The sequence below is a fragment of the Loxodonta africana genome, chromosome 14 (genome assembly GCF_030014295.1).
Source record: "Loxodonta africana isolate mLoxAfr1 chromosome 14, mLoxAfr1.hap2, whole genome shotgun sequence".
NCBI lineage: Eukaryota > Metazoa > Chordata > Mammalia > Proboscidea > Elephantidae > Loxodonta > Loxodonta africana.
The window spans coordinates 44,804,215-44,830,249 of record NC_087355.1 but is presented as its reverse complement, the minus strand read 5'-3'; the positions used below and the strand labels follow the sequence as shown (position 1 = coordinate 44,830,249).

At 42.8% G+C, this 26,035-nt stretch overlaps 1 protein-coding gene across 1 annotated transcript in view; it reads left to right on the top strand.

Moving 5' to 3' along the window:
• The window catches only part of CDH17 (cadherin 17), a 70,215-nt gene that overhangs the window by 42,753 nt on the left and 1,427 nt on the right, over window positions 1–26,035 (top strand). Inside the window, 8 exon segments of the mRNA XM_064267665.1 lie at window positions 352–567; window positions 4,685–4,761; window positions 6,771–6,962; window positions 15,620–15,864; window positions 20,784–20,914; window positions 22,661–22,900; window positions 24,310–24,426; window positions 24,562–24,675. Of these exon segments, the coding sequence (XP_064123735.1) occupies window positions 352–567; window positions 4,685–4,761; window positions 6,771–6,962; window positions 15,620–15,864; window positions 20,784–20,914; window positions 22,661–22,900; window positions 24,310–24,426; window positions 24,562–24,675 (1,332 nt within the window).

Genomic DNA, 26,035 nt, shown 5'->3' with positions numbered 1-26,035 from the left:
TCCTTGGACTGGAACGCTCACAGGAACAAAATACTCAGGACCATAAACTGCAGCATGGCAGAGAGGCTACACACTTGTTCTTTGCCCTGTGTTATCTTTGGGGTGGAGTCAGTCCCTGTGATTGTTCCTTAAAGTTGCATAGAAACAACATCAGGGACTTGGTTTCTCCTCATTTAACCATACAATGTGCCATGGAAAGGGTTAGAAGAAACAAAATAAATCTAAGAACCTTCATCTGCTACCCAAATTTACTTACAGTATTTTCTAGGAATCTGCTTATCCAGTGAAACCATTTTTAATAGGTTGGTTAGACCCTGTAGTGGATTGATTTTCTTCTTTCCTTCTCCACAGGTAGCAATATTGGGACTTTAATTGCTCATGACATGGATCAAAAAAGCACTGCCAACAGTATTTTACAGTACAAAATTGTGGAGCAAATCCCCACAATTCCTAAAGATGGACTTTTCCTGGTTCAAACCTATAGTGGAGTATTCCAGTTAGCTCAGCAATCCTTGAAGAAGCAATATGCTCCCCAGTACAACTTAACAGTAGAGGTGTCCGACAAAGGTTAGTATTACACACACTGTTGTGAGTAAAAAGAATTGTTTTCCTTTTAGTTTTGATTTATTAAACTGCTTTAATTCCTGGGTATATTATAGGATGATGTCATTTGACAGTTCTTTGGTTCCTATGCAAAACGTACACACAACGTGGAAGAAATGCTATTTCAACATTATAAAGGCCAGTGTTGCAGCTTAGGCAACATTGTTGTGTTGGTTCCAGCCTTCCAAGAAGAAGGTGTTAAGAGGGGATTAAATATGCAAGGATTTTATTAGAGGACATGGGTGTGAGAGAAAATGAGGAGGGAGACAAGGAAATCTGGGAAAGCCATCAGACCCCAATACAAGCCTGACCCTGAAGGAGGGAGACAGGGAAGGAAGGAAGCTTGGGTGGTAATATTCCAGACCACTATGCAATCTGAGGAAGCCTCAGCAAGCCCTTGAGCCACGGTCAGTCATCAGAGGAGCCCAGTATCTCCAGGAATGAGTTTACCTTAGCATCCCTGCAGTGCTTGGTCTCTGGCTGGAAACAACCCACCAGAAGGGAGATCGGGATGCAAATAGGGCAATGCATTTCAGACGTAGCAGTGGGACCATCTATCAAGTAAGATTCCTCTCGTAGGAGGTATTCAGGGCACACTATTAGGGCCACCACAGTCAAGACCAAGAAAATTAATTGTATTCCCAACTCTCCCTTTCAGACTCAGAGGTGCTCTGCGGTAGTAAAGTGGAGGAGAAATGCACCTCTTGGGAAGTTCCATCTTCTCCTATAGCTTCTATCTGGCCATTTCACAATATCAGGAGACATTTCCCTCTCCTCTGAAAATTTCAGAGCAAGTGCCTATTAACCTTTGTGGATCACAACAGTCTTTGAGAATTTGATGAAAGCTGTGCATTCTCAGGCGAACACACACATGCACAGACACACAAAAATGCACTTACTCAGAGATGACTCATGCCCGCTATACTCCTAGAAGGTAGAGAATTCGTCCTTGGATTAACTAGCATTGAATCTTAAGTTACCAAATTTGTTGCCATCGAGTCGGTTCCAACTCATAGAGAACCTACAGGACAGAGTAGAACTGCCCCATAGGGTTTCCAAGGCTGTAAATCTTTACGGAAGCAGGCTGCTACATCTTTATTCCACAGAGTGGCTGGTGGGTTCTAACCACTGCAGCAGAATGCTTAACCACTGCACCACTAGGGCTCCTTTTGCTCCGTTAGGTTACCAAACGATTCAGTAATTGTCATGCTAGGAGACTCAGGGTATGGAGAAGAAAAGAGCATTATTGTGCCCTGTGCTTGAGATTTCTCTCTGTTATACAGACATTAATATAGTGGGGAGACTGGGGGTTTAGTGGGCCCCCAACGCAGAAAGTTTGAAACCCAGTAATTAGGCAGATATTGAGGGCCTGCTATTTGTCTACTATTATGTTATGAGGTACAACAGAAGTGAGTATAATGAATCATCTGCACCCATGATGTACTAACAATTTCACACTACCGGCCACCCATTCTTTCAGCAAACATTTATTGAGCATTTATCTTGTTTGAGGCACCATGCAAGATATTAGGGATAAAGAGATGAATAAGACCCAGTGTCTGTCCTCAAAGGGACACTCATTCTGGTAGAGGAGATAGATATGAGCCTAAGTAAATTGCAAGAAACTTGTACAAGGTAGCCCATGATAGTAACTAGTGTCTTAGTGGAGAGAGAGAAAGTATGGCTTTTTGTGATGGTGTCACTGAGGTGGATTTTGAGAGATGCCTATGACAAGTTACGAAATGGTGTAGGGCCTACGTTGGTGTGGGAAGTCCACGTGCAAAGGCATGGGGAACTGAAGCAGTTAGAGCATAAAGTGAAAATCAGGATATAAATTATTTATGTGCATGAGTGTATCTACAGAAAACACGGACCAGATTATAAAATATATTTACACATAAATAACATACAGTCCGTGTGTGTTTTGATGAAATTAAATTCAATTATTGCACTTCAGAAAACGAGAGCAGAGGCTGTAATTATCATAAACCAAAAAACCAAACCCAGTGCCATTGAGTCAATTCCGACTCATAGTGACCCTATAGGACAGAGTAGAACTGCCCCATAGAGTTTCCAAGGAGCTCCTGGCAGATTCAAACTGCCAACCATTTGGTTAGCAGCCGTAGAACTTAACCACTACGCCATCAGGGTTTCCTAGTTTCACGTAAAACCAGCAAGAGCCTTTTACTAAGGAGGCCTACTTGTGGCCCAAGTGAGAATCAGGCAGACCAGTGAGCCAGTGAGTTTAGATCCTAGGACCTCCCCAATCTTCAGCCACTCATGCTGTCCTCAAATGTTCTGGCGACTAGCCCCAGCCTTAATCAACATTTGTTTACTTAAATTATGATTTTTTTATGTGCCTGGTATTGAACACAGGCTTTGAAGTTGGACTACCTGGCTATATTCATCAGGATCCCAGTGGGGAAACAGATGGGCCCCTCCAAAGGGGTAACTGAAAAGAGTTTAATGAAGGGATTATATGTAAAGGTTGTGGCCAGGGTTAAGGGAAACCAACAGAAGGTGTGAAGCACAATGGGTGAGGGGAGCTTTATGACCCTAAGGCCTGAAGAGAAAGGAGGGGGGAGCATACCCTGAACCAGCAAGACCTGAGACAGCAGCAATAGAAGATAGCTGCTGGGAGAGGGGAGGAGGACGGTAGGAGGTAAGGGGAACATCACCCCTGAACTCTCTCCTCCTGTCCCCCTCCCATGTCCTGCTGGTGTCTCCCAGTGGCAGAGCCCAGCTCTTACCCAGAGGCAAGGACACCTGCTGCTGCAGTGCAGGTCAGCCTCCCTGGTGCAGAGCAGAGTGGAGGGCAGATCTAGAGGGCAAAGGGAGAAGAGCCAGCTCGTGGGATTGAACCCTGGTTCAAACACTGATTAGTTCTGTGACTTTTGTCAGGTTATCTAGCTTCTCTGTGCCCTGGCTTCCTCATTTGTAAAATGGGAAATGATAGTATCTACATCATGAAGTTATTGTGATGATTAACGTGGGTAAAACACTTAATATAGTGTCTGGTACATACGAAGCACTGACCATTTGTATTATGACAAGAACCTAGGTTCTATTCCTATCCACAGAGGCACAGAGACACTGAGTGGGAAACACAAGCTCTCATACATCTGATAAGTGGCAGAGGCAGAATTCCAGCGGGATTCCAGAACCCAGTCTAGTGAAACTTACATAGTCTTCAAAGCCCAGTGCAAATTCATCCTTCCAGAAAGCCTTCCCTGACCACCTCAGCCTAGTGTCTTTCCTTCTCTGAACACTTCCAGCACATATGGCTCTACAGCTCTTCTGTCTGGCATTATAGGACACAGTGTATCATGGTTAGAATAATGACCACCCCAAGAAAGCCTGCCATTTCTATTTTCTTTTCCTCTCTGCTTCTTGTTCTGGATACCTGTCCTATTGCCCTCATTCAAAATCTCAACACCCACATCTCCACCCTACTCCATACTTATCTCAGACCTTGATTGAACCTGCTGCCTCTGACTTGGTCTTTAAATTGTCAAACCCACCCCTTCAAAGCCTTCACCCTGTGCTGTTTTCCATGGTCCCATGAGTGGGGTGGTCACCCAGGTGCTTTGGGTGGGACTACTTGTAGCGTTTCCTCCCTCACTCGGAGAGGAAAGAGTAGATACTCGTAAACCTCCCTGCCCTAATGTGGGGCAGAGGAGCTATAGGGCAGTATGTGCTAGAAGTGTTCAGAGAAGGAAGCACAGTAGGCTGAGATGGTCAGGGAAGGCTTTCTGGAAGGATAGATTTGCACTGGGCTTCAAAGGCTACGTAAGTTTCGGTAGTTAAAAACAGGAACTGTCCTGCTCAGGAACAGCCCTTACCTATGTTGGGGACAGGCAGAGGGCAACATTGTCCAGAAACTGCCTCCCGTTGGTGAACTGCCTCAATGCTTATGTGTGCAGGTGGTGGTGGGGGGCGGGGAATCCTCTCTTCACATAAATTGCATGTCAACTGCAAAACTGTGGCTGTGACTGTCACCTCACTTACCAATGTTTTTCTTGCAGAGCTCTAATTTTAATGCAGAATTTTCAGTGAAATTTTCTATGGCTTTGATTTTCAGATTTCAAGACCCTCTGTTCTGTGGACATCAATGTTATTGATATCAATAATCAGATCCCCATCTTTGAAAAATCAAATGTGAGTAGTTGCCACCTTTTCTTTTTTTCTTACTTTTTCATATTACCTGATCCCTACTTACTGCTTGACAAAGACCCAGACAGTAATTAGGAAAAATACCAAGGTTCACAAGTAGCCTTGCTAAACGTACCCAGTAACAAATCCAGATACCATCTTCTGTGGAAATCTTCAGGGAACAGTAACATTCATTGTTATTGTACTTGGGAATGTCTGTTTATAAACTTCAGCCAACAGCCCATCTGTACCAAGAATTGCTTAAAAGCCGCAACCACAATTTTTGTCAAATTGAAAGGATTTGTATGGCGGCTTGTGGTTTGTTGCTCTAAGTTTTGTGTGTATCAGGGCAGTAAATAGGCTACTAAACCCAACCCACTGCCATCGAGTCTGGTAGGTCTCAAATAAGCATTTTTAGTAAAAAACAAAAACAAGAAAAACAAACAAACCTTAATTTGGAATACTGAAAATTTAAGCTCATTTTGGGTAAGGGAAAAAGAAAAGAAAAAAACAAATCTCTAGCTTAAACCAAAGAAAACCATGCTCAAGACATTTGCAAGAATTAGGAGAATTGGTCAGTAGGAGTCTGAGAAAAAGATCAGTTTACAACATCAAGAAAAATGGGAATTGCTGTTCGTTTATTATTTACGTGGGCTTTAGACTTGGTGGTAGTTTTATCAGTGCTTCTCTTTACAGCAATGTCTCTATTTGTTTATTCTGAAGCTGAGAGAAGCCCATTTAACTAAATTGTTGTCATGTTTGAAGTCAGTTGTGAGGCAGTCCAGAGCGCTGGGATGACATTCATAAATCAAAATAGAGACAAGGCCATGGCAAAGAAAGGGCATTGACTTATGAGGGGGCTTGGGGCAATAAGAGGTGTGACTGAACGTAATTTGTCTAACAGGCACTGAGATTAAGCAAGCATGAAATGGAGTACATTGCTTCTCAGCCTCCGTTCTCTTGGGTCTTTTATTCTTTCTTTGTGTCATGATTTTCTTGCATTACAGCTAAATAGTATTTCTTAGATTGAGGGTAAGAATCCTCTTTTGGGGGTTTTCTGAAGAGAAGGTAGTCTCAGAGCTTAGAGATCAGATCTGGGCTATAGGGGCAAAGTGAGCCTGCTTCTTTCATTGCCATGGTCCTCTCCTGGACCCCATCTGTTACCATCTTTGAGATCCTGATGCCAAGAGAGATGACCTGGGGGATGTTCAGTGAGGAGTGGGAGATGGTCCAGGCCAGTGATTAGGAGCACAGGCTTTGGAGTTCAAACAAACATGCATTTAAATCCCAATTGAGTGACTCATTTGCTATGTGATCCTGGGTGGGTTTAACCTCTCCAATCCTGGTAAAATGGGCATGTAATATAGCTACTGTGCAGGGAGTATTGTTTTGCTTATCTTTATTGAGCACTTACTGTGTGCCAGGCATTCAGGGGCTTTACATGCATCATCTCTTAATCTTCATAACAAACATGAAGTAGATTCTATTAGCATTATTCTCTCCGTTAGATAGACGATGAAACTGAGACTTAAACAAGTAACTTGCTTCAAGTCCCCAACTAATAAAAGGCTAACGTAGGATTCATACCCAAGCTGTTTGGCCCCAAAGTCCAAGTGTTTCACTACTATGCCTTGGTTGATTTAAGAATTAATTAAAATAATGTATGTAAAAAGTGCCTGCCACATTGTAGGTACTCAAAACATAGTGGCTATTTATTTATGTCTTTACTATTATAATAATCCTTCACATGTATTGAATGTGGGAAGGGGAAATCTTTTTCAGAATCCTGACAGTAGCTCTCTGAGATGTTGTGTTCCTTTGTCAAATGGATACCAGTCCAATGTATATGATATGAAGTGCAACGTATTCATCAATAGGAAAAGCATGCTTGATAAATATTGATACAAACCATGACATATTTTCATTCCAGAACCAAAGAGACGAGTTTGTCCTTTGACAATTTTGCTTGATGACAATAGGCATTCTCATTGTTTTCTTCCCTGTTTTCTCCTTAGTATGGAAACCTGACTCTTGCTGAAGACACAAATGTTGGGTCTACCATCTTAACCATCCAGGCCACCGATGCTGATGAGCCATTTACTGGGAGTTCTAAAATCCTGTATCGTATTACAGAGGGTGACAGTGAGGGACGATTGGAGATTGACACAGATCCCCACACCAATGCTGGATATGTCAAGATTAAAAAGGTAAATAGCCCACCTGATGGAATTTGTCTCTTTGTGTGTTAGTTTACTTACGATAGCGTGAGAGCCTATAAGCGGAGGTGATGTATTAGCAGTGGTGTCTCAAGTGTGGCAATGGCTCTGGAAACATGCTTAGTCATCCTGTCCTCCTGAAAGATAGAAAGCCAGGATTCTAGTCCGGGTCTTCACTAACTGACCAAGTAACCTTTGCAGTGGGAGGTAGGGTTGCCACATAAGATGCAAAACACTCAGTTAAATTAGATTTCAAATAAACAATTTTTTTAGTATATGTATGTCCCTAATGTTGCATGGGACGTATGCTTATTAAAAAATTGTTCATTGTTTATCTGAAATTCAAATTTAACTGGGGGTTCTGTAGCCTTATTTACTAAATCTGCCAATCCTGGAGGGGGTTACTTGACCTTTCAGGGTTTCACTTCCCCCTTTGCAAATGTGGGGAATAAGGCTAGATGAGCCCTATGGCTCAAAACCAAAACAAACAAAAAACTTTATTTTAATGATCCTAAAACATAATCTTCTATAAACTCCTCTTGAATAATGACTAAAAAATTTGTGGGTCTCTTTTCAATGTTTAAAGGCAAGTTTATCGTTTTATTTCACCTGTTTCCCCAAACCTTGATTTTTGATGGTATTGCTAGACCCTCTGGCTCTTTCTTTTGTCTCTTCCACTGTAAGGACTGGGTAGTATAGAGGCAAAGTCTTATATGCCATTTCCATGCTTCCTTATACAGGATGGCCCCAATCCCTTCATCTGCTCCTATTTCCCCCACCATGTACCCCTGAATTATTGACCCTTTTCTCCATGGCTGCCTCATCTGTGCCTTAGGGTATGTAGAGGGTTTACCATATGACTCAATGGGAAGCAGCACTCAATCCCGTTCAATATACTAATGCTTTCCTAGGAAACAAAGTGAAGTCTCCCTAGAAAAATGGGTCAAAGTGACAGCAGTAGAGGGTCTGTAAGTGTGGTTAGTGCTGAAGCTTTGCAGCGCAGCGTGCTAGAGGCTGGCAGAGAAGACTCTGGAGGACAGTTTTCAGCTGGAAGGAAGGAAAGCTGAAAGTTGTTGTTGTTTGGTGCCGTCGAGTTCATTCTGACTCATAGCGACCCTATGTACCGCAGAATGAAACACCGCCCGGTCCTGCGCCATGCTCAAAATCGTTGTTATGCTTGATCCAGTTGTTGCAGCCACTGTGTCATTCTATCTCATTGAGGGTCTTCCTTTTCTTCGCCCACTCTGTACTTTACTAAGTACAATGTCCTTCTCCAGGGACTGATCCCTTCTGATAACACATCCAAAGTATGTAAGACATAGTCTTACATCCTTACTTCCAAGGAGCATTCCGGTTGTACCACTTCCAAGATAGATTTGTGTGTTCTTTTGGCAGTCCACGGTATATTCAGTATTCTTCGCCAGCACCACAATTCAAAGGCATCAATTCTTCTTTGGTCTTCCTTGTTCCTTGTGCTGCTTTCTCATGGATATGATGCAATTGAAAATACCATGGCTTGGGTCAGGTGCACCTTAGTCTTCAAGATGACCTCTTTGCTTTATAACACTTTAAAGAGGTCTTTTGCAGCAGATTCGCTCCAATGCAAGGAATCTTTTGATTTCTTTACTGCTGCATCCATGGGTGTCGATTGTGGGTTCAAGTAAAATGAAATCCTTGACAACGTCAATCTTTTCTACATTTATTATGATGTTGCTTATTGGTCCAGTTGTGAGGAAGCTGAAAGTAGTGGTTAAAAATGAAGACAAGATAGAATAATGTCAGTCTCAGAATTCTGATCTCATCGTTACCATATTACCATATTACCTCTGACAAAGACCCTTACTAAGTTTTAGCAGCAAGAGGATCCCAGCCTGTTCCCACTGGGGGTTAGCAGTAGGTCAACTCAAGCTACTGGCATTCTTTATGAGCCTAGCATTTGGGGAAGGTGCCATTTCAACTTTGCTCTCAGCTCACGGCTGTCTTTATGGAGGGAAGGGAGCCCAGAAGGAAAGGATAAAGGAAAGGGCTGTTTTTGGAGTTTGCAGTGAGTGGCCAGGCAGCATACTGGTATGATACTTTTGTGGAATAGAGGTGGGGTGGAGGGGGAGGCAGCTGCCTCCCATCCTCCCCGGAGACCAGAGCTCTCTAGAGACCTAAGGTAAAACAGAGGCTATCCCCGTGTGAAAGACACCCACACGTCAATAATTAGTGGCTTGCTGTGAACTCATCTAAGCTGATTTGGCCATATGTGGCTTATGTGCACTTTTGGGGAAATGTTGGTAGCCCAATGATCAGTAGTAGGTAGCCTCCCACACAATCTTGACACCAGGAGGCTATTACAACAGAGCAGGCCTCTGACCAAACTCTTCATCAGATCCTTATTTTGTACATGATTGTTTTCCAAGTGTCTAGAATCTTGCCTGACACATAGTAGAAGTTCAAGGAATATTGATTGACTGAATAAATAATTGAATTATTTCCCATATACAATTATTAACAAGCAGGCACCAAAAAAAAAAAAGAAGAAAAAAAGCCACCATCCCACCTATTCTTTAGACCCGTGAAGTCCCACCTCTCTGTCTTGCAGGTTCTGTGGTAACAATATTCTAGTGAGAGGATTTATCCAGCCTTCCAGAGGGAGGTGATCCTAGACAGAATCTGGAGCCCTGGGACTCTGAATGGCATAGGTTGCTGGGCTATCCAGATGCTTATACCTCTTCATGCAGTGGCCAAGAGAGATGAACTGTATTTTTAACCAAACTACTTATCTTGAGCACCACTTCTTGAGCACCATTTATGTCACCCAGAAAAGTTATTTTTCATGGTCCTTTTGCTACTTAATAAACCCCGTAGTGCTGATAGAGATAGTACTAGCTAAAGACCTGCAGTAGTTACCTCTGGCGTGTAGATCCCTGATTAGAACCTTACAAATACCGAACAACCATCAACGCTGGAGTGTGGAACTGAATTAGTGTTGTTGTTGTGTGCCATGGAGTTAATTCCAAAGCACAGTGGCCCTATAGGACAGAGGAGAACTGCCCCAGAGGGGTTCCTAGGCCGTAAACCTTTACAAGAGTAGATTGCCAGGTTTTTCTCCTGCAGAGCTGCTGGTGGGTTCGAACTGCCGACATTTCTTTGGCTGGCAGCCAAGCATTTAACCATTGTACCAGTAAGGCTCCTTGGGTTCTGGCTCAGAGTACACCAAATGTTAGCCAGCTGCCCATAGGATGTAGTGTAAAACTACGACAGATGTATGTATTTGCGCTGTTTTTATTGAAGTGTTTTAAAGAAATTATAGACTCTAATGTGGTCTCTTGTGTATGACTTAGCCTTAATTCTAAGGCCCTGCCCTTTAAGCCATCAGGGTACTATCATTGCTTTGGAACCATTCTGTCAATCACTAATTTTAAGAATTTAAATTAAATTTCTTAATCATAATTCTATCAGCAGCTGTTCATCCAATTTGCAAATTTGCTAACCTCTGGTAAAATTCGCTAAGGAACCCAGGCCACAGAACCTCAGCCCACCCCATTCCACGAACCACTTCTGCATACGTCCTACCTCTGAGGGAGGCACAGCAGAAAGATGCCCTGCTTTACAGAAGAGGTTCAGGCCCACAGGGAGGCTCAGTCAGGTACCCCTGCGAGCTGATGGCAGAGCTGGGAACTTGACTCCAGCTCTGACTCCTCTCAAGGCTGGTGGGGCCACTTATGGCTTCTATGACCTTGGACAAATGATGTAATCTCTCAGGCCTCAGTTTTTCAGTCTGTAAAAAATGGGTAAAATGGTAGCACCTTCTTAAAAATAAAGAGATACTGGAGGATTGAATGTAGATGATTAAAAGCAGATGATAATCAACAGGGATTAGTCAAGGATAATCCTCTTGAGGTGGGGATTCACCTTTGAAGCCAAGTCAACAGAGCAATTTCATAGCGACCCTATGTACAACAGGACAAAACACTGCCCGGTCCTGCGTCATCCCCACAATGGTTGCTATGTTTAAGCCCATTGTTGCAGATAGTAAAACTCAATAAATGTTAGGCAGTATCTTAATTCTGATTAAAGAAAGGATTAGAAGCCAGGCTTTCTGCTTCTGGGACCAATGTGCTTTCCCCTATTGCCTAAGGGGGCCAAACTTGCCAAATCCAGGGGTAAACGGTGCACAAGTGGTACATCTGACTCCGGATCTCTCTGAGTGCTTTACCACGTGCCCCGAGTGATATCTCACCAGGCCCCAGTTGCTGTGCTGCCGACTCCGACTCACAGTGACCCTGAGTATCAGAGTAGGACTGTGCTCCATAGGGTTTTCAATGGCTGATGTTTTCTGAAAGTAGATTGTCAGGCCTTTCTTCTGAGGTGCTTCTGGGTGGATTCAAACCAAAAACCTTTCAGTTAGCAACCAAGTGCGTTAATGGTTTGCACCACCCAGGGATTCCTAGTGATGTTTAGGATGGAGTAAATTTTGGAAATGCTATATAGTCTATATTTACTGCTGCCCAGAGCTCTGACCTGTGCTGTGGTAGATAGATCCTCATACCCGCTGTGGGGGTGTCAGCAGCAGGAAGGCTATTTTTTTGAGGCCTGCCTGACTCACCTATAATTCTCCTGGGACCTCCTTTCCTGCCACCATTGACATGGTTTCATTCTTTTTTAATTTTAAAACATTTTCTTGCTGCTCCGGTACGGCTGGTCCTTTTGGGTTCTCAGTTCATGACTTGTTTTCAGTCAGCCCGGGAGTCATCTGGAAAATGACTGTGCATGCGTCTTCCTCATCCTTGATCATTGGTGAAAATGCTAAATACCCCAAGTCTCAACCACTCTCTCAGCACTTCATCTCTGCCTCCAGGTGGCATCTAAATCGCTGCGGTTGGCCTTTCAAGCAGTGTGTGCAGGAGAGGAATTGCGGCACAAACATGTTTTTGTTTTTCAGTTTATTAGATGAATTTTTTTGTGCCAGACAGGACCCAAGGCCGTCCCGAGAGGCCGAGATGGCTCTCTGGACTTGGCTTTGCGGTGCGTCCCTATCTCCGGGAAGAAGACGCCCATGGCTTGCCAAAGATCCCCCCGATTAAGCTCTGCCGATTACCACCTATGATTTAACACTTTCCACCTCTAATTCTTCCCTTGGAAGATTTGGTTCAGTATTCTTCCGGGTGTGGAAGTGGACAGACTGATCAACTGCAGGCTGCTCTTTTTTTTTTCACATGTTCTTCCATTCAGTAAGGTCCCGGGGTGGCACGAATGGTGTGCACTTGACTACTAACCTAAAGGTTGGCGGTTCAAACTCACTTAGCAGCACTGCGGAAAAAAGTCCTGGTGATCTGCTTCCGTAAAGATTACAGCCAAGAAGGAGTCCTACGGAGCAGTTCTACTCTGTAACACACGGGGTTACCATGAGTCGGAATTGACTCCATTGCAACGGGCTTGGTTTTTTTTTTTTTTTCCCCTAGTCAGTAAACATTTGATAAGCACTGACACACACTCCTAACTGGTCTTCCTGCCCTGGTCCCCATCTCCCCAAATCTATCCTTCACATGGCAGAGCTATCTTCGTAAAACACAAATCCGACCTTGCCAGCCTGTGCTTAAACACCTTGCTCTGCTCGTCAAGGATCAAGTCCAGACTCCTTAGCTTGGCATACACAGTCTTCTCCCATCTCCTTCCGCTCTCGGCCTCACATGTTCAGTTCCGGTAACACAAGCTGCGGCTGGTTCACAGACACGCCCTCATTTCCTTACGCCAGGTCTTGCTTGTGCCCTCTGGCTGCCTTAAATGCCCTTCTCTCCCCATCAACTCCCTGAGGGGTAGGCTCTTGGTAGGAGCAGCAACAAGGATCTCCGTGGAGTCATCTGTATGTTTTCATCTTAGTTCTATCTCTGGTAACTAAACCTGACCACCCTTCCTTGTCAAGCAGTTGGAAACCAAGCTAGATATGGCGGCAAGATTAGGGAAGCATCATCCCCACACGCTTCTCCACTAAGGACCACAGCCAGAGGAAGGGGAAGCATAGGAGGGCACTTAGGACCTCATTGGTGGTAAGGATAGAGTGTGAGGCCTCCACTGCCTAAGCCATACAGATAACTGTGCTGCCTCTGAGCCTGGGCTTGGATGGACAGGCTTAAAGATAGAGCCACATCCTTTGTCCACGTCGCAGGCTTATTTGGGGCTGCTGCCTACCTGTTCTGTCTGCCAGGCTTTTATCTCAAGTTGATGCCACTGTTGTCATCATTTGATATAAGCAGTGAGTCCCTGAGAGGCAGAAGCTCCAGCTTGGGCTCCCTCCCCAGGGGAAGAGCTCTATCAGGCCATGTGGCAGTGATCAAGGGGTCATCTGGTGGCCATGTCTTACAAGACGGTGTTTATCGCTATGGAAACCTCTCCTTTCACATCTTAGCTGGCTTACAAAAATGATTTTGAATTTTATGTCCTGCATATTTTAACCAGTGTCAACTGCTTCTAATTTGCTATCTCAAATGACCTTGAGTCTTTACATGGGATTCTCTGTCTTCCACATGAACGATCTTTCCATGGCATTTATGAACTAGAGTTTGGGTCGTGATTTTGTGTGTGTTTGTGTGTGCACTGGGGAGAGGGGTTTCTGGTGAGAGGGTTTTCTCCAGAATCTCTTCTTCACTGTAGCCCTCAAAGGTTAAGTCTTCCCAGTTTTATGTTTTCTGACTGGCAAGGTCTGAGTACTGCATGTCAGGGGGCAGTGAGAAGCAAAGATGAATGTGGTGCAGTTCCTCCTCTCAGGAGCTTATAGTCAGTGAGTATGTAAAACGGGTGACCAAACACTTAAAATACTGGTCTAGGCACTACGAGATTACAGAAGTTGTAGAGCTTGTCCACGTGGGGGTAGCGGGTGGGCATCAGGGAGGCAGATCTGGGGAAGATGGCGCTGAGGAGAGAACTTCAGATGGGGGGGGGGGATGGGCAGGCCGAGCCAAGGCTGTCAGGGATGGATTTTTCTCCGCACGAATGGATATCGTCATTTCTGTTTAGCAGATGAGGAACTGACATAAACTAAAGGACTGACTGAGCTACTGAGAGGTCCCGGGTCCTCTTGCTTGGAAGAGTGAATAAAACAGTGCAGTTTCCATAATCCATAATATACCTTTTGGGCTTTGCTTTGGTTACTTCATCTTTTGGGGAACCTGGGTCCCTTTGAGAATCTGACAAAAGCTACGTGGCTTCTCCCCAGGAAAAAAATCCACATATGTATATGTGCACAATATTTAGATTTTAGTTCCCTGGGGTTCACAGATCTCTCTCCCTAAAGCCCTTTAATCCCAGTTAGGAGCCCTGGTGGCACAAACAGTTAAGTGTTCAGCTGCTAACCAAAAGGTTGGTGGTTCAAACCTACCTGGCACCTCCTCAGGAGAAAGATTGGCAGTCAGCTGCAGTAAAGATGACAGCCAAGAAAACCCTATAAGGCAGTTCTACTCTGTTCCATGGGGTCACTGTGAGTTAGAATCGACTTAACGACACCCAACAACAACAGGAAGCCCTTCTGTAGGGGCCGTTCCATTATTCAGGAGGTCTTTGTGTTTAGGGTTTTTCCCCCATAAGAATCATGGACTCTATGACTTGGGCCGGATCTTAAAAGCTTTGTAAAACCAACTACTTCGATGATATTTAAATCTGTTCTATGCTTGCTGGCCACGTGTTCTTTAAGACTATGTTGCAACCTTCCCACGTTGGGAATTTATTGCTTTTTGAGGCAACTCTTTCCATCTTGAGTACCCCTAACTGCTAAATTCCTCCTCATACTAAACCAATACTGGCTGTTTGATTCGCATTCCTGGTTGTGTCCAGCGTGGTCTGGAACAAAAACAGATCATTTTTTTTTTTTTTTTCTGTCTCTGCTCGCCAATTCCACCTTCTCTGTGAATTTAAAGTCTTCTATTTTGTGGCCTAAGTTCTGAGGTCCCCAGGAAATCATTCTCCGTATAATGTGGAAATCTCTATATCAGCATTTCCCAAACTGTTTTCGGAGAACTATCTTGGGAGAATCCTGATCAGGGTTATGTCTACAGGCACGCCAGGAAAAACGAGGCTAAATCTTGTTGCTCACTAATAAAAAAATCAGTTGCCATCTAGTTGATTCTGACTCATGGTAACCTCATATGTGTCAGAGTAGAACTGTGTTTCATAGCGTTTTCAATTTTCGGAAGTAGGTTACCAGGCTTTTCTTCCAAGGCACCTTTGGGTGGACTCCGACCTCTAACCTTTTGGTTAGCAACCGAGCGCATTAACCTTTTGCACCACCCAGAGACTCCTCACTAATATACCTAAATGTTATTCCCAGCATCTCAGTAAGTGCCTGTCATATTGCAGGGGCTCAATAAATTTCAGCTGAATGAATGACATGTCCCACTGTTAAGTAAATTTGAAGAGTGCTGCATCCTGCTTCCTCTTCTTGGAGAGTCACAAAGTACATTAGCATATTAAAAGCTCTGACAAGTCCTACAATGAAGACTTCAGTTCATGCCTCTGTTATTATTATTCCAAAAAGCAGGTTTTTGCTGACACTGGATTGAGAACTGTTGCTCTGAATGAGAGTTTTTAAAAAAGCATAGGGAATGAATCTTTTAAAAGACCTTATCATCCAAAATTAATTTTTCCTCTTTTTTTTTTTTTGTACACAGCCTCTTGATTTTGAAACAACACCTCTTCACAACATTGTGTTCAAGGCGGAAAATCCTGAGCCTCTGGTGTCTGGTGTTGAGTACAATGCAAGCTCTTTTGCCACATTCAGGCTTTTTGTGACAAATGTGAATGAACCACCCCTATTTTCCCAACAAGTATTCCAAGCAAAAGTCTATGAGAATGCAACGATAGGCACTAAACTGGGCAATGTGACTGCCAAGGATCCGGAAGGTCTGAATATAAGGTAAAGGAGAACAGTGCTGGGCAAGTCTGGTTGCATGCTGCAACCAAGGTCACCGGGGAGGAAGAGGGGGCTGAGAGGGGCAGAAAAGCTGGCCCGACTCCAAGTCTGTCCCTTAATGGAACAGCCAGCAATCTGAAGTGCAGTGTCCCAGTGCACATGGCATTTGGCCTTGGTTCAGGCAGGTGTCAGTACCCTGGCAGAGCATTCCAAGGAGTGATGGTTCATCCATGAGAATCCAGGCTCAGACAGGTGGGAAGCAGCATCTTGCTTCCATTTCAGCCCACTCATGGCAGGGTCCCAGCTGAGAGGTGAAGAGTTCAGGAGGCGGGATTCACCTTCCAGGGATGGGCTAGTCAGTGCCAGGCTTTGTGTATGAACCAGTCATGTGGGCTGGGATTGGGGAAGGGTTTTAGTCCCCTAAGTTGGACCAGAGTTCTAGACAGAGAAAATAAGACAAAAGCTCAACTAGAGAGGCCAAGCTACCTGACGAGGTGAAGGGAATCTTCTGGATGTAGAGTACACAGGTGCCCCAGTTTTTCAGAGAGCAGGTCTGGGGCAGCAGGAGTCATTTCATACCCAACCCTGGAGATGCTAATGCTGAGACTGCAGACCTTCTTTGTGCTTGGGTGAGAGTTGAGCCTGTTGGGGTAGGTGGGGGCATCAGGGATCCAGCAGGGAAGGCATAGAAAGGCAGCCTGGTTCTTCTGGTGATCTTCATTTACTGGGTTTATTCAACAAATATCGAGCCACTGGGCTCATTTTGGAAGAAAGCAATGGATAAATATTTCATTTCCCCTCAACAGAGCTTATAGTCTAGTAGTGGGTAAAGATGAATAAAGAGGCAATCATAATTCGGTACTAAATACCATGACAGAGCTATGAAGGCACTTGGAGGAGGTGACTTCTGATCTGGATTTGCAGTGTCAGGGAAGGCTCATGGAAGAAGTAACATCTAAACTAAGACCCAAAGGATTCAGAGGAGTTGAGCAATAGAGATACGTGTAGGGAGAGGAAGGGAAGAATGATGCTTCAGGCAAACAAATGTGCAAAGGTCAGAGGTGAAAGAGCATGGGAAATCCTCAGGACTTCCAGAACTCTGGGAGGCCCATGGAAGGACAATGGTTGCGTTCTAGTGACGGTTCCACTACTAACTCAAAGATGACTATGTGCAAGTCTTTTGACCTTGCTGTGCCTCAGTGTCTTCACTTATTAAAAATGTGATAGTTAAACAAAATGTGTAAATCATTCCATCTTAGAAATTCTCAATTATTTTCCCTAAAAATGTATAATAATAATAAATTTTCCCAGGATATATCTGTGTATGAGTATATCCATATCAATAGCTATAACATATTTAAGATCATGTAATTAGTAAGTGCACAGGTAGAACTTGAATCCAGGTCTTTTGCTGCTTTTGTATAACATTAGCTCTACTGTCTCTGGCATACCAAACATTGTAGCATGACTTAAACCAAAGCATGTGTTTCCCGAAGTTTCTCTAAACATTTAAGGGAAGTCTTGTCTTCCTCTGAGCTATCACTTAGGTACTTGGAATGAGTTCTAAGGCCTTTTTCTGATTGTCCATCAAGGAGTAAGGTTCCCACCTGTTTTATTCTTTAACCTTTTCTCTAGTTTCATAAAGACAAACATAAAAGTGGAAGAAGAGTAGGGTCTACATTGTATAGCTTAGTGTAGATATGACTGCATGTATCAAGAGTCACAAATTATGATGTGGGGCAAATGCTTAAACTTTTACAACCATTTCTTATTTAACAAATGCATCTACCTACATCATAAGAGTGCTATAAAAATCAATGGTCAAAGACAATGAATAAAAATTTGAATTTATGAGTGAGGAAAACAAAAATGCAATTTGTTATGAACACTTAAGAAAATTCCTGTGATGGGTGAAGGCAAAGGTATGACATATATTCCGTGAAGGTGAGGTCAGGAAGCAGAGGAAGAACCAGCGAGGGGACATGGGAAGGGGCATACTGTACGCTGTAGTCCTGGGCAGCAAATAAAAAAAATGTTTCAGGAATGAGGAGTAATCAATAGCTCTTGTGCTACTGATAGATCAATTAAGAATTGAAGATGAATTGGCATAAAAAAATTTATAAAGAAAATGTTCCACATTCTACTTTGGTGATTAGCACCTGGGGACTTAAAAGCCTGTGAGTGGCCATCTAAGATACATCTATTTGTTCCATCCCACCCGGAGTAAAGGAGAATGAAGAAAACAAAACAAAAGACCCAAGAAAAATGCTAGCCTCCAACAACTGCCCTGACAAGAATCACAAAGAGGGTCCTGAACAGAGCAGAAGAAAAACATGGAACAGAATTCAAATTCATGTAATAAGACCAGGCTTACTGGTCTGACAGACACTGGAGGAACCCCCGATACTATGGCCCCTGGACACTCTGCTAACCCAGAATTGAAACCATTCCCGAAGCCCACTTTTCAGACAAAGATTAGACAGGCCTATGGAACAAAAAATAGCATATGTGAAGAATGTGCTTCTTAGTTCAATCAAGTATGCGAAACCACACGGGCAGCTCCTGTCCAAAAGCAGGACGAGAAGGCAGAAAGGAACAGGAACTGGATGAGTGGACACAGGGAATCCCGGGCAGAAAGGGGGAGTGTGCTGTCACAATGTGGGGATTGCAACCAACGTCACAAAACAATATGTATATAAAATTTTGAATGAGAAGTTAACTTGAGCTGTAAACTTCTACCTAAAACACAATTAAAAAAAAGAACTGAAGATGAAGGCTAAAAAAGAAAAAAGTATTAGGGGGTGAAAGGGCAACAAGTCAGCCATTTATTCTCAAGTAATTCAGAAAAAAAATTCTTTGTACTGTATTTGCAATGGTTAAGCCCTTGGCTGTTGATCAAAAAGTCAGAGGTTTGAACCCACCAGCAGCTCCTCTGGAGAAAACACCTGAGAATCTGCTCCCATAAAGAGGACAGCTTAGGAAATCTTATGGGCAGTTCTACTCTGTCCTATAGGGTTGCTGTCTGTTGGAATCGACTTGATGACACTCAACAACAGCAACACTATGTTTGCAACTTTACTATAAATTTGAGATTGTTTCAAATAAAAATTGGGGTGAAAAGGAATTAAAGATGACTCCAATGTTTTTAGCCTGAGAAATTTAATTCATCTCTTTCTCTTGGCCCCACAAACTTTGAGTCCATCAGCATCCTGTGGATCCTAATCCAACCCATCAGCAAATACTACAGACACTTTTGCTGGAATACATCCAGAATGCACATACTTCTCCCTACATCTGCCATGGCCCAAGCCACCGTCACCTTTCTTCTGGATCCATCTTTGCTCCTGTTATGCTCCCACCCCACTCTAAGTCTATTTGCATATTTGCAAAGCTGTGGGCAGAGAGATGCTTTTAAAAAGAAAATGTGATCATTTGATTCCTGTCTCGAAACCCTAGAAGATTTCCCATCCTGAGTACAGAGGATTTCTTGTTCATCACTATGAACACAGCTTAATACATGCAGTACTTGGCACATAGAATATACTTTCCAAAAAACTGGAAAAAATTAACTTAATTATCTAACATGCCATAACTTTTCAATCATTTTCTTGTTCTTGGAGACAGGTTATTTCCAGTATTTTATTATTATAGAAATTTTTTTCCATAACCATTCTATGTCATTCTTTCTTAACTTCTGTTAATTTTTTTTTTAAGGAAAACTTTCCAGAAGGGTGATTATTCAGTCTAAGAATATGGACATCCTCATGGCTATTATGTGTTGGTTTCCAAAGGAAACCAATTGGTTTTCCTTGGGTTTTTGTGTTGTCCTTCTCAAATTTATCTTTCACTCAGCCACATTGAGTTCCATTGAAAACACAAATCTACTGGTCACCTTCCTGCTTAACACCTTTAGATGGCTGCCCATTGCTTTCCATGACCTGGTTCTCTTCAATTTCTTCCGCCTCATCTTTTGCCATCCATTGCTTCCCGTACATATCTCAACACTACTGAAATGCCTGATTTCACAATACCCACCAAGCTATTTTTTACCTCCTCTGCCTTAGTTCAGGAAATCCCATCTGCTTAAAGTGTCCATTCTTCTTGCTTTAAAAAAAAGAAAAAAGAAAGAAACCCAAACCAGTTGCCTTCAAGTCAATTCCAACTCACGACAAACCCAGGTGTTTCAGAGCAGAATTGCACTGCATAGGGTTTTCAATGGCTGTGATCTTTCAGAATTAGGTTGCCAGGCCTTTCTTCTAAGTCTTTTTGCTTTAGTTAGCATTTATTCCTTCAGAAAGACATCTCTGATTTTCATAAACTTGGACTCTGATTTCCATAAACATTTTTGAGATTCCATAGGGCTCCTTACTTTGTATTTATCACATTTAATTGAAATTATCTGGCTAGGTTACATATCTGTCTTCTCTGAGATCCCCCTTTGTAATCTCCTCCCTTGGTCCACTGCCTGATATTTACTAAGCCCTCAATGGGTCTTTGTAAAATGATGGAATTCACTGTGCCACCAGCAGCCTGTGTGTATCCACCAATTTCACGCCACGTCTCCAGCATTGAGTGTTCAAGTTTTCTCATTTGCTTGTTCGTTTTGGAGGAAATGGCTTGCTAATAGATTTTAAAAGATATCTCCAGTTTGCTTTAATTTGAATTCTTCGGTTACTAGATTTTTTCCAGTGTTTGTGACAATACCTTTCCCCATAAAACAAGCACAACCACCACCTCATAAGGACGAATAAACCCTCCTTTGACATTAGGCGTTACTGGTATTAGATTATTTTCCCTTACCTATATTATAAATAATATATAAATGATAATGCTTACCTGATAGTATAATGATGTATAATATATTTTCACGTTTTCATGCGGAGTAATATAAGTTTTCTTTTTGCTCTCTTCACTTTATGAAGTTATTCCCTGAGAGAAGACAAGAGAGGTTGGCTCAAAATTAACCCTGTCACTGGTGAGATCTTTAGTGCGGGGAAACTGGACAGGGAAACTGAGAGTCTATATCGGGTACAAGTTGTGGCCACTGAAATAGGTGAGTAAAAAAATAGAGATGGGGGGCAGATGGAAAACTTGAGTGGGCTGATTGCCACAATATTAGTACCTTGAAGTGGAAGAATACAAAAGTGAAGAAAGTGCTCACCCCTCTTTGTTTTGTTAAAGATATGACCCACCCGTGTACTTGAGAACGCCTTCTTTCGGGTAGGTAGTATCTAGAGGCCGGCCAGGCTTTTGGGGTGCTGCTCACTCTCATGGTTTTCTAGGGACTACAGCTTCTTCTAGGATGGTTCTCCAGTCCCTGGATAAACTCTCCCCTCTCCCTTCTTCTGAAGTGGTTGTGGTGTTTCTCCAGGGAGTGGGTAAGTGGGGCCAGTGGTGCCCTGCTAACTGAGACCATTATTTTCTCCTTCAGCCTTAAATCGCAGTCCCTCGGGCCTCATCGTGTTTGAAATGGAAATGCTTTAATTCAGTATTCTTACATTTCCATGTGTGTCAGAAACACCTGAGGAGCTTGCTAGATAGAGAGACTGGGAGTCTAACCCCCGAGATTCTGATCCAGGTGGCCTTGGGTGGACTTGGCTCTCTGTGTTTTGGTGGAATGGGGTGAATTTTTGAGAAGAAAGGGTATTACATAGATAAGCCAAGGATGTTTGAACAATCCTCATGTAATCTTTGCATCTTGTTCAGTTCAGTCATGGTGATATATATTGCCTACCAGTTCCAAATATAGAGTTCTAGGGAGTTTCCAATATTAAAAACAAAAAAGCCTCGCGGAAACATCATACTTACCAGTTATAAGGCTGGAAAGTAAAACATTGAGTTTCTTCTCATTTAAGTGGATTTGAGTCAACTTAGAATGGGAGTTCTGTTGATCTTATGATGATCAGAGGCTATAAATAGTTGGTAGATACATCTGCTTGGTTCACAAAATTAAAAAAGAGAGAATTGAATGAATTATTACTAGATAAATATAATTTTAGATGCAAAAATAAGCTCAAAATGTGAATTCCAGGGTTGGGAGCTGGAAAGAACAGAGAAAGGAATCCTAAAAATGAGTTCTGCATACAAAAAGATTAAGAAAAACGAAAGCGTGGTAAAGTTAAACCAAAAAGGGTAGGAAGAAAAACCACGCGCCAGTTTTGGAACGAGGATGTGTGAGCTGGGTGGGCCTTGCTTTGGACCAGGCTCTCTTTCTCCCTTGCTTGCTTGCAGTTAAGCACATTCCACTTCCATGTTGTATACGTTTAACTCTTGATTTAAACCTCCCAATTAACCAGCAGGAAGTTTCTGGCTGAGCCTGTAAATATGTATCAGGGACGTTTTGAAGTAATGTGCGTAAAATATGAGTGCAGCTTTTGGCACATAAATCTTAATTATTATTATTATCATTGAGGTGTTTTAAGCAGTAATGAAACCAGGTCTTTTGATTTCAAAAGCACGTCTTCTTTCTACCACCTCGCTGCTTGAATTGTAATTTTTTTTTTTTTAAGAAAGGGAAATGTCCTTTCTTATTAAAAACGAGTTTTGTCATGGTGCAAATGGTTAACACACTTGGGTGCTAACCAAAAGGATAGGGGTTTGAGTCCACTCAGAGGTTCCTTGGAGGAAAGATGTGGTGATCTACTACTTCTGAAAGTCGGCTATTGAAAACCCTATGGAGCCGTTCTACTGTGCACACAGGCGGTTGCCATGAGCTGGAGTTGACTTCGACAGCAGCTGGTTTTTCATTTTATTAAAAAGAAAAAGGAAAGAGTTGATAAGTGTTTCAATCCATCCTCAGGTCACTCCTCCTTGGCATCTGTGGCGAGTTTCCACCTGACCCTAATGGATGTGAATGATAATGCCCCACGGCTGGCCAAGGACTACACAGGCTTGTTCTTCTGCCATCCCCTCAAAGCACCTGAAAGTTTAATTTTTGAAGCCACTGATGATGATCAGCGATCATTTCGAGGCCCACAGTTTACGTTTGCCCTTGGCAGTGAGAGCTTACAAAAGGACTGGGAAGTTTCCAGAATCAATGGTGAGTTGTCACAAAGTACATCGAGAAAAACACGGATGGATGATGGGATTAGGTTTCATTTCCTATGTGGGCTTGCAATACTGATCACAGAGCTTCCTTCTATGTTCTAGGAAAGAAGCTTGTGTTGTGAAACCCGCTCAGGGAAGCTCTCCAGAGGGAAGAATGCCTTGAGCTTTGGAGGCAGGAAAGAGTGTTACCACACAGCATCCCCCTGAGTGTAGATGGAGAGCCGGACAATCTGAGCAGCATTTGCTAATTTCCCAATGAGAAACAGATGTCATAATAATTTTTAAAAACAGCTTTAGTGAAATATAATTAATATACAGTAAATGGCCCATGTTTAAAATGTACTTTGTAAGAGTTGATATATGTATACCCCACTGAAGCCATTACCACAATCACGATAGTATTTCCATCACCCCCCAAAGTTTTTTCATGCCCTGCTGGAACCCCTCCTTCCCAAGGCTCCCTGCCCATCCTCCAGGCAACCACCAATGTGTTTTCTGCGACTATAGATGAGTTTGCATTTTCAAGAATTTTAGCTAAATGGAGTAATACAGTATGTACTCTTTTTATGTCTGGCTTCTTTCACTTAGCATAATTATTTTGAGATTTAGCCATGTTGTTGGTGTTGGTGGCATAGTGGTTAAGTGCTATAGCTGCTAACCAAAATGTCAGCAGTTTGAATCCACCAGGCGCTCCTTGGAAACTCTATGGGGCAGTTCTACTCCGTCCTATAGGGTCGCTATGAGTCAGAATCGACTAGACGGCAGTGGGTTACGGGGCTAATTATGGAAGTGTGGGCCGTAATAATTTTTAAGTATAAAAGCATTTCTCCAAATTCTGGACAAAAATCTAGGCAGATATACGAACAGGGGGAGGGTATAAGAGGAATGAATTACAACAAGACCAAAGCCATCTTTAGAAATTTGAGGCTTCGTGTTGTTTTTTACTCTTAATTTTCTGTAAGAGAAGGAAAAAATAATAAATACTGTGAAAATCAAGTAGAATATCATTCATCCCCTTATTTCAGGACTTGATGGGATTCTGAGGCCTACAGATGTTATGGCTTATCCAGTGGCACATACCTAATGAGTGGCAGATTTGAAACTCAGGATCAAGTCTACAGAAGCTCCGTTAGGTAGTCTCCAATAACCGTGCTATATATTTTGTATCTCATTTCTATACAGCAACGATGAATTGACGATTTATAGGATGCCTTAGCTCTTTTTTTTACATTATGAGAAAGTACAAGTACAGTGACAGAACTTTGGATGCCTTCACTCCACAGCATACCTAACCAATTCCCAGTCAGCCTTATTCTATGACGCAAAGACAAGTTTTATTCCTGGTGATCCAGGGTCTGAAGTTGTGTTTTCATGTCATTCACTTTTTTCTTGTTCTGACAGGCACTCATGCCAGACTTTCCACCAGGCACACACACTTCGAAGAGAGAGTTTACGACATCTCAGTCCGCATCAACGATATGGGTCGGCCACCCACGGAAGGGACTGTCTCTTTACCAAGTAGGTATTGCAGGCAACTTAGGATGGTGTCTGTCACTATGGGTAGTTTGAGGGAATTCTTTTTTTTTTTTTGATGTAGAATTATGCAAATATTCACTTAGAAAAGTATACTACAAATACTCTTCTGCTTTCCAGTTACTTTCTGCACATGTGTGGAAGGAAGGTGTTTCCGGCCAGTAGATTACCAGCGTGGGAAGCCCACTGTGGGCATGGCAGTTGGTATACTCCTGACCGTTTTCTTGGTCATTGGTGAGTATAATTTCTCAGATTGAAGGGCTCCTTTCCTGAGCCTCAGAAACATGAGCTTACTTCAGGGTCTGTCTTCCTGGGCTGGTCTGTATGGCAAATGGCAATGTAAGCAATAGCCAAGGATATAGATCACCAGTAAACCATATCAAATGTTCTTGGTTGGGAGATACTGCTTTAATACTGCCCTTTACGCATCATCACCTTACTGATTAGTTGGGAAATATAACATAAGATGCTTTAAAGCATAAATTGTTGTATGTTATGCCTAGTTGCCAAGCTTTCATGACGAAGGAACAGGAAATGCAGCATCTGCTCCCTTGCTGTGTGTCAGCCATGGTGCTTGATAACGGGGTTACAGGGATGGGCAAGATGTACACAGACCCTACAGTCACCGTTAAATATTCTAGTCTGCCATTGTTTGAAGAGGTAGATGTTAGCCTTACAGTGAAGACACCTACATACCTGAAATGTCGTGGAGTTTCCCTTTCTGTATTTTCATAGCTGTGAACTCTGATTTTTTATAGCCCCAGATTAACTCCATTGTATCACAGCCCTGACTCTGCCTTGGCCTCCAGCTTGGGAAGACAGCAAAGTCCTCTGTTCTAGCTGTTTCATTTTTTGTGAACAGCTCAGTGTCTACCATAGTAATTACTCTCTCTTTACTGTTGTCCTCAACACCAGTTAAAGACTGGAAATAGATACTTCATCAACTCATGTGCTCTCAAGTGAAGGGTTTGGGATACATAGGAATAGAACTAAAGGGGTTTACACAGCTTCACATCTTTTCTCTTTGAAAAGAACTGTGGGGTTTTTCTAAATAGTCTTAATTGTTCTTGCAGAATCTGATCTTTTCTCATACCATCCATCCTATAACATTAGACTCTGTTTCATGGATCTAAAAGGGATCTCATTCCCGTATACCTGTCAGTCCAAACTCCTTATTATGACCTGGAAGGCCCTTCATGGCATGGCCTCTACCCATCTAAACATGTGCATGGCAGTCATCATGTCTGCCTGAGAAAAATTGCCTGGTTCTATCAAGGAATGGAAACCCTGGTGGCGTAGTGGTTAAGTGCTACGGCTGCTAACCAAAAGGTCAGCAGTTCAAATCCACCAGGCGCTCCTTGGAAACTCTATGGGCCAGTTCTACTCTGTCCTATAGGGTCGCTATGAGTCGGAATCGACTCGACGGCACTGGGTTTGGCTTTTTTTTCTTTTAATCAAGGAATATATGACCTCTGTAACTTTTCTTACCTAATTTGCTTTCTAGCCTTGAAAGAATGTTTCAGTTTATACACCAAGTAGCATTTTCTAACACAGCCATTTAATCTCATAATTTTACCACAAGTTAAAAGTTGGA